Source organism: Oncorhynchus kisutch, unplaced genomic scaffold (genome assembly GCF_002021735.2).
Source record: "Oncorhynchus kisutch isolate 150728-3 unplaced genomic scaffold, Okis_V2 scaffold1700, whole genome shotgun sequence".
NCBI lineage: Eukaryota > Metazoa > Chordata > Actinopteri > Salmoniformes > Salmonidae > Oncorhynchus > Oncorhynchus kisutch.
In genome coordinates this window covers 34947-44581 of record NW_022263645.1, presented here as the reverse complement: position 1 = coordinate 44581, position 9635 = coordinate 34947, and the positions used below count along the sequence as shown (strand labels likewise).

Below are 9635 nucleotides of genomic sequence, written 5' to 3'. Positions count from 1 at the left end.
TCCTACAGTCTACTACTGAGACTAGTAGAACAGCCATGTCCCTCCTACAGTCTAGTACTGAGACTAGGAGAACAGCCATGTCCCTCCTACAGTCTAGTACTGAGACTAGTAGAACACTGAAGGTGTGTGTGAGAGAATAGTATTGAGACTAGTAGAACACTGAAAGGTGTGTGTGAGAGAATAGTATTGAGATTGGCGTCTCTGTCTCATACCTTTTTGTCTGCCGACGGTACGCCACTACCCTCCTCGCCCTCTGTTGTACTGACGGTGGCAGGAGAGGAGCGGGCGTTGTGGGTGGAGTAGCCCCCCTGACTGTTGCCACTCAGCATGTACCCCCCCTGGATCACATAGCTGCCCCCGCTTCCATTAGCCCCCGCCCCTTCCCCAGTCCCATTGGCTGTTCCCCCTGTCGCCACCACCGTTGCCCCACCCCCAGAGGTGGCCGCCGGATTGGCCACAATCTGGCCTGTGCCAGCCACGTACATAGACACACCACCGGTGGAGCCCGTTGTCACGGAGACGGTCAGGGGTGTGCCGGTGGTGGGGACCTGTGAGCCAGAGGTGGGAGGGGCTTCGTAGTAAGGGGCGGCAGTGGTCTGAGTGTACAGAGGGGTGTCTGTGTAGGTGAAGCTGCCTGAGCGACTGGAGAAAGGGAGGAGGTGGGAAGCAGGGGAGGGAGCAGGGGAGGACAGAAGGACAGTTATTTTCTAAATCAGCAGTATAACTGTTGTCTTGAAAGATGAACCACTGCATCACAAAAATAGCAGTTCCAGATCTGTCTGTGCTGTCTGGCTTACTCCACTGTCTAGTTTTAGTGATCAAGCTAGCTAGTTAGCAACAGTTAACAAACTATATAAGCATAGTGGCATAGCATTATATCACCATAGACAGTGTTCAGAGGAGAGTAGTGGAGAGGAAAGCTTACATTGTGCTGGTGGTGTAGTTGTTGTCTCCCCCTTCAACATACTGCACCTGATTGGTGTACACATGCTGCACTGGCACCTGCTGGAGCTGCTGCTGTACATGGGACACACACACACACACACACACACACACATGCAGGCATGAGTACACACACAGAGTCGGTCCAAAACACTAATCTACTCCCCCTCCTCCAATTTCCTTTGAAGTGTGTCCAAATATTTCAACCGTAGTCAATCATGAGGCATACCACATCAATCACGGGCTCATTCACTTCAATGGGAAAATGACCTTGACTTGCAGGCTGCTCCCCTTACCCTTCACATTGCTCTTTCCTACCTACTGTGTTGTCTCTGCCTTAATCCCACTCCACTCTGTTACCCACTGACAGCCTCTCTAGGATACCTAACTTCCATTTAAAGCTGCAATAAGACATTTTGGGGCGACCTGATTCCATTCACATATGTGTGTTATGGATCTGTGATTCTCACTGAAAACAAGTCTCAGAAGTGGTAGATCTGTTCTATGTATTTCTCTGCTTCCTGTTCATAAGTTTCTTTTTTGCGTCTTTTACTAGGTGTTGTACACCAGCTTCAAACAGCTGAAAATACCATATTTCTGGTTACGGAAAAAGATGGTTCAATGATTCTCCACTTATACCTGCTTGTTTTGTCACATAAACTGAAATCAGGCAAACTATTTTTTATTTCACTTTTATTTAACTAGGCAAGTCATTTAAGAACAAATTCCTATTGACAATGACGGCCTACCCCGGACGACGCTGGGCCAATTGTGCAGCGCCCTATGGGACTACCAATCACAGCTGGATGTGATACAGCCTGGATTCGAACCAGGGACTGTAGTGACGCCTCTTCCACTGAGATGCAGTGCCTTAGACCACTGCGCCACTCAGGAGCCCGGAAATGGCAGAGCAATTTCTGCATATTGCATCTTTAAGTTAAAACTGCACTTAGTAGTGGGAGACTAAGGCAGAAATTCTACCTAATTGACCTACTCTGAGGGCAGAGGCTGCGTCAAACAGGAGTGGCTGTCCTTGGGCTGTGGTGACCGTGGGGTAGCCTCCCATCTCCATCCCCTCCCAGCCCAGGGAGAGCACCGACAGGGACAAGGCGAAGGGAGGGAAGGTCAGGGGGAGGGAGAGGGGGAAGTAGGAGGGGTACTCCTGGAGGCTGTGTCCGTCTGTCTGCATGTCTGGGTGTCTGTCTGACGGCACCCATGCAAAGTACTGTGCGTCTGTCCTGCTCTGCTCTGCTGTTGTCCACTCCTCCTCTACCTCTCGGCCTCTCCCTACGTCTGTCTCATCCCTCTCTCTCTGTTTGCTATGCGAACTCTGGAACCAACCAACCAGGAGGGAAATGTTGTGATGTTTATCTGGCTCAGCAGGACCAAATGAATACATAATACAATGCAATACAGCGTGTGGTTGTTGAATTATATATACTATCTTTAGCTCAAAGGATGGTTATGTGTGTGTGTATATTTATGTGTTATGTGTGGTGTTCCGTTTATGTCTTGTACGTGTGTGTGTGTGTGTCTTACCTCCTGAGTGAGGTGGACAGGCTGCAGATTGGTGACACTCAGCTGGGTGGTGATACCCTGTTCAGTCTTGGCTGTGATCTGGGACGTTGCCTGCACCACTGACCTCTAAGGACAGAAAACACAACACAGATAGATTCACACAGTGTGTAGCTAAGACAATAGCGTCTGGTAGCTAAGATAATAGCCCTGTTACATCAGCTCAAACTGGGTGTGACGAGAACTGAACATTTTTCCTCATGCTTCCCATGTCCTGACTTGTCCAACACATGTTTCACACCGTACTACTATGGCTGCCCCTGTAAAACAACACATTTCACTGCACCTATCCAGTGTGTGACAATAAAACATCTGAGTTACTGTTTTGCCATCTGAGAGCAGTTAGACACCATAGGCTTGAGAGATTAGTAAGTATTTTGAGCTATTTCCGGCCAAGTTCTCTCGGGGAACAGCAAATGCTAGTTTCGATAGTTTTTCCTCAATTCTTGGTTTGTTCAGAGGTTGTTACCGTAAAACCCATAACTGCTGAGACTATCACTTCTCATTTTCCACATAATAGTGCACCAATGCTGGACACCAAATACTGAAGGGATGCATAAATACTTTATGTCAGCACTATTTTGGCTTCACCAAGTCTTATGATGAGTTGCGAATAATAAACAGTTTTTTTCTGTGTGGTTTCAAGTTGCAATTGTTGCAATATCTACCAGGATCATGTTCATTATGGCATGAAAGAGAAAAAGTTCAGATAGTCACCTCTCTGTTTTAATCTGTTTTCTTCTGTTTGGTGCCTAATGAACATGACCCCGGTGTGAATGAGAGAGGGGAAGGGACCTCTACCTGCTGTGTTTTAATCTGTTTCTTCTGTTTGGTGCCTAATGAACATGACCCCGGTGTGAATGAGAGAGGGGAAGGGACCTCTACCTGCTGTGTTTTAATCTGTTTTCTTCTGTTTGGTGCCTAATGAACATGACCCAGGTGTGAATGAGAGAGGGGAAGGGACCTCTACCTGCTGTGCTGCTTGCACCTGCTGCACCACCTGTGTGGGAACCCCAGTCTGCTGTACCACAGCTGGAGGAGGGCTCGAGTCAGACACAGAGTCACTTGAATGGAGAGAGCCCTCTGTGGAGAGAGAGTGAAAGAGAAAGGGAGAGAGAGAGAGAGAGAAAGAGAGAAAGGGAGAGAGCGAGAGAGGGGGGATAGAGAGAGAGAGAGAGAGAAAGGGAGAGAGAGAGAGAGAGAAAGGGAAAGAGAGAGAGAAAGGGAGAGAGAAAAACAGAGAGAGAGAGCGAGACCTGTTAATATGAAATTGTGACTTCTCTCTGAGCCACTACACCCACATATTACAGTACACAACCTCTTCATGATAAGCAAGAGCACAGGGACAGAGTTCACAGCAATCAGAGACATTCCACTCATTGCAGGTTTTTAGATTCATTTGGTAGAAACTGTGAATCAGAACGGCTCTCTTAAGATCAAGAACAGAGCTTGAACAGGAAGCTATGAGACTTGTTACTTCCTCTCTCTCAGGCCCATCTAAGAACGTGACACCAACGTAATCGGATTCTAATTTATCTTTAGTTGTATAATCTCTGTAAAGCATATCATACCTATTCTAAGCTAAAATAATGTTTGCACCATGTTTTGTGCTTTCATTTTATTTTTAATCCCAGCCCCCATTTCCGCAGAAGGCCTTTTGGTAGGCCATCATTGTACATAATAACTTGTTCTTCACTGACTTGCCTAGTTAAATAAAGGGTCAATAAAATTAAATAAATACAAATGGTCAGGTTTCTGAATGAAATGCCGCAATAATGTAGCCTGGTCCCAGGTGTTTGTGCTTTCTTGCCAACTCTTATGGTCTGCGTGACAATCACCATAGGAGTTGTCAAACAGATCTGGGACCAGACTAGTGTCAGTCATGACTTCAGATAAATTAAGTCTACAGTCAGTAGCATGTGATGTGATGCTGAGCTCGGCTCACCTGTGACGGTGACTACGATGTACTGGGGGGCGTTCTGGGCGTTGTTGGCCTGTGATGAAGAACCCTGGATCTCAGCCGTCACATACTGGGTCTGGGGGGGAGGAGCCTGTGTGGGCACCACCTGGACAACTGATACAGACACTAGGGTTAATTTATTGCATGATACACATTGTCATAAGCATCTGAATGGATGCATACCTATAAGACATGACTCAAAATGCCATAAAAGTACATAAATGTATCAATGAAACAATATAAATATTTATTTATACATCGCAATTAATAAATGTATTACAATCAAATGAAAAATTATACTGGCAGAAACAATACCTGCTGTCTTCTGTGACGCTGTGGGAGTGGCTTGTGCAGGGGGTGTGATGTGTCCTGCTGCGGCTGCAGGAGCCCCCACTGTGGTCTGAAGCTGAGCCAGGAACTGCTGCGTAGGAGCTACCACGGTGTGTGGGGCAGCGGATGCTGAGGACTGTCCAGCCACCGTCACACTCCCACTCACTGCCCCTTGGGGCTGGGTCGTCACGGGCTGCAACTCCCCAACGTAGCCTGTCGTGGCCATCACGAGAACTGGGACTCAGACACTGAATATGTGAAAAATAAAATAAAATCTTGTTAGCTGAGAGATCTAGCTGAAGCCTGGGTGCCAGTCTTTTTCTGCTCTCTTGCCAGTTCCTGACGGAATTCTTGTGTTTGGCTTGACAATGACAGCAATGTTGTTGGCAAGAGCACAAACAGATCGGGGACCAGGCTAATCTACAATGAATAAAAAATATAAAAGCAACATGAAACCATTTCAAAGATTTTACTGAGTTACAGTTCATATAAGGAAATCAGTCAATTGAAATAAATTCACCAGGCCCTGTGGATTTCACATGGCTGGGAATACAGATATGCATTCGTTGGTCACAGATACCTATTTTTTAAAAGGTAGGGGCATGGATCAGAAAACCAGTCAGTATCTGGTGTGACCACCATTTGCTTCATGCGCATTGAGACGCCTCCTTCGTATAGAGTTGATCAGGCTGTTGATTGTGGCCAATGGAATGTTATCCTACTCCTCTTCAATGGCTGTGTGAAGTAGCTGGGTATCGGCGGGAACTGGAACACACTGTAGTACACATCAACCCAGAGCATCCCAAACATGCTCAATGGGTGACATGCGTGGAGAGTATGCAGGTCATGGAAGCACTGGGACATTTTCAGCTTCCAGGAATTGTGTACAGATCCTTGTGACATGGAGCTGTACATTATCATGCTGAAACATGAGCTGATGGCAGCGGATGAATGGCACGACAATGGGCCTCAGGATCTCTTCACATTATATCTGTGCATTCAAATTGGCATTGATAAAATGCAATTGTGTTCGTTGTCCGTAGCTTATGCCTGACCATACCATAACCCCACCCCCACTATGGGGCACTCTGTTCATAACTTTGACATCAGCAAACCGCTCGCTCACACAATGCCATACACGCAGTCTGCCATCTGCCCAGTACAGTTGAAACTAGGATTCATCCATGAAGAGAACACTTCTCCAGCGTGCCAGTGACCATCGAAGGTGAGAATTTTCCCATGTCGGTTACGAAGTCGAACTGCAGTCAGGTCAAGACCCTGGTGAGGATGATGAGCAAGCAGATGAGCTTCCCCGAGACTGTTTCTGACAGTTTGTGCAGAAACTCTTCAGTTGTGCAAACCCACAGTTTCATCAGCTGTCTGGGTGCCTGGTCTCAGATGATCCCGCAGGTGAAGAAGCCAGATGTGGAGATCCTGGGCTGGCGTGGTGACACATGGTCTGTGGTTTTGAGGCCGGTTGACAAATTCTCTAAAACGACATTAGGGCGGCTTATGGTAGAAAAATGAACATTCAATTCTCTGGCAACAGCTCTGGTGGACATTTCTGCAGTCAGCATGCCAATTGCACGCTCCCTCAAAACATGACACATCTGTGGCATTGTGTTGTGTGATACAACTGCCCATTTTAGAGTGGCCTTTCATTGTCCCCAGCACAAGGTGCACCTGTGTAATGATCATACTGTTTAATCAGCTTCTTGATATGCCACACCTATCCGATGGATGGATTATCTTGGCAAAGGAGAAATGCTCACTAACAGGGACGTAAACAAATTTGTGAACAAAATTTGAGAGAAATAAGCTTTTTGTGTGTATGGAAAATTTCTGGGATCTTTTATTTCACCTCAAGAAATATGGGACCAACACTTTACATGTTGTGTTTATATTTTTGTTCAGTGTAGCTATAGATAGTAATTGTTAAATTGTTGCTTTATCTTTAATGGGGCCCTATCATCATCATCATCCAGACTGTTCCTTAACGTGATAATGATTGAGTCAGTGAGGCCAGATGGAACCCAGCAGGAGAGGTTTCTTATCAGCACCTGGCTTTTTACCGCTGTGTCATAATCAGAATCACCTTTATTCGCCATGTGCATTTGCACATACTCTGAATTGTACTTGTTGATATGGTGCTGCTCGTGATTGAAAACATTTAGAGACCGAATACAGACAGAGAAGTTTAAACACAGTTTACATACATTTTAAACAATTATACCACTGTAATTAATGTATTGTAGCACTGCCTCTAATTAATTTCATAATTGAAATTGCTATACACATGGGGAACTTCTGCTTCTTTACACATATTCTGTCTGGGCCTAATAATGAGTCAATTCACTTATGACTGAGATTTCCCCTCCAAAGACTGTTAGTGGTACAGCTAGAGAAGAGGTGTGGGGAAGGAGAAGGCTTGAAGGGAAAGAAAGGCATGCATTTGGTGTCCCGTTACCTGTAATGCGATCAGTCATCTCTAATGTGACTGCTGCTGCTACAGGCCAGAAGGCTTTTTACATGTACATGTTTGTGATTTAGCAGACACTCATATCCAGAGCGCCTTACAGTAGTGAGTGCATTCATTTTAATACTTTTTTTGTACTGGTCCCTCGTGGGAATCGAACACACCAACTGATATTCACGGGACTGCAACATGAGTAAAGTGGGGAAGCCAGTCTCCATTCTGCTTGTCTATTGACACTGCGTAAAGCATTGGTGTTGTTTTTACTTTGAGTTCACTTGTAATTTACATGGTTAATGAAGGGGTAATAACATGGTGTCTGGACGAAGTACAGAATTTAGACCACTCTTTTAGAATAGAATATCCAGCTTCTAGCTTTGACATGTCTATTTCTCCCTAAAGTACCAAACCCTTCTCTCCCTCGCACTCTCTCATATACAGAAGAGACACTGCTCTGTGGAATTTATAACAGTATAGCAGGTTTACAGATGTTTACAAAATGTTTTCAAGAACACTACCATTTCACCCCTTTTTAGCCAATTCAATAGTATGGGTTTTATTGAGTAGCCAATACTCAGCAAATAACTATATATGACCTTTGCGGTTGCCAAAATGAGACGAAGATATACATTACTGGATAAAATTCAGTTTAGCTATCCAAGTGAATGAGTTACTGTTTGGAATTAACGCAAATGCCCCCCCATGTTTCAAGGTCCTTGCCACTGTAACTTACATCTGCATAATATAGTCAGTCGCGCCCCTCACTGACACGCCCCTCTTCACATTGCTTGCTTGACTTCACTTCCCAGTGCTACCTTTCTTGCCTTCGTACGGGCTTGAGAACTAAAACCTCTGGCCGGCTATTTCTTCTCATTTACCAAATTACAATGCATCTTTAGTTAGCTTTTTAATTTGTTTTATCCAGACTACTACTATCAGCTCGCAGTGAGATTGGCTAGCAGCAACTAGCTAGCTAACGTTGGTTAACGAGTCAACCTCTGTCTCAACCAGACAGAAGGACATTTTGCGTTAAAGTTGATAAGATGGGTAAAGTTAGAACATTATTTGACAGATGCCACTGTGGTTTTCCACGTAGCCTGGCTAGCTAACATTAGCTTCGAGCTGGTCAGCAAGCTGCATGTCAACAGCAGAGCTAGCTAACGGTCGTTAGCTTGTCTCGCGTATCTACAACACCCGCCATTTTGTACCCATATCGTGCATTTGACATCGCCATAACAACGGCCTGGGTATTAAAGCGTCATGTCAGGCATAATGTACTCAGACACCGCGTTTCAAGAGACACTATTGATGAGCCAACAAGCAAGTTAGCTAGCTAGAGACGTTGGCAACCAGTTTGCTATAAATGGCTACTGAAACAGGCAAAGAAAAACAGCAGCATCCAACATAATGTTTCATTTGAAATGTTAGAAGCACACGTAAACTATCTAATATGTTTAGAGTTTCACCTCTGATTCCAAGTGAATTTCCCACCGATATTTTTGTTTTTATTTTTTTCAAGGATTCAGGCTGTTGTTGTTGATTCTCGTTGCTGGGTTCTTGTCGCCAGGGCTACCGTGGCTATGGCGCTTCGTCCTCACCGGGGCAACTGTTGCTACCCACCCGCTTTCTTTCCTCCCCCTCATTCGCGCTGATTGGCAGACAACTCCCAACATGTTTTAAAGTGGTAGTACCACATAATTTGTCGATACAAAGCACTTCTTCACATCTGTGAGAAACCCATGTCCAGTTTGAATTTGAAATTAAACAACAGAGGCGGATCCCAAATCCGGGATAGAAATTGGATTATTTTAATGTCAATCAACTAGTGATTTGGTAGTAACACTGTATCTCAGTTTGATTTGAAATAAAATGTTACATTAAGTTAGACAATGCGACCTCAATGTCACCTGGTCTGAAAGCATGCAACCTTATTATTGTGTAGGCCTAGACCTAGTGTAGCAAGCTCTTTTAGAGCAATAAGGTTAAGTGAAAGTGACATAACTATTATATTGCAGATGAGTGATCAGTGAATTTAGTTGTCTAAAACAACAACGCTGTATATGAACACTGAATGAAAATGAGTAGTTTAACATGGATTCTGTTCTCTCTCTTCTGCTCTCACACATTTAATGTAAAGGGATTTATTGGCTTGGGAAACAGTGAAATACATGGGTCTATGTTTTTGGTTGGATAGGTTTTTTAATTTCTTTCTTAGGTTTTTGCATTCTTCATCAAACCATTTGTCATTGTTGTTAATTTTCTTAGGTCGTCTGCTTGACATTTTTAGATTTGATAAGGCAGCTGAAAGGTCAAATATACTTTAGGCTTTGTAATAACAAGTTTAACTAATTCAGT

At 44.6% G+C, this 9635-nt stretch overlaps 1 protein-coding gene across 1 annotated transcript; it reads right to left on the bottom strand.

The window, feature by feature from the left end:
- Nucleotides 1-212: 212 nt before the first annotated feature.
- Nucleotides 213-8895, bottom strand: LOC116367567 (MHC class II regulatory factor RFX1-like; the record flags this gene model as incomplete). Its single annotated transcript, XM_031818899.1, has 7 exons — nt 8747-8895; nt 4793-5055; nt 4463-4591; nt 3488-3600; nt 2482-2586; nt 926-1023; nt 213-642 (listed from the first exon to the last, which is right to left on the bottom strand). Coding segments are annotated over exons 2-7 (1116 nt in total), but the record flags the coding sequence as incomplete, so codon positions are not given.
- Nucleotides 8896-9635: the final 740 nt, after the last annotated feature.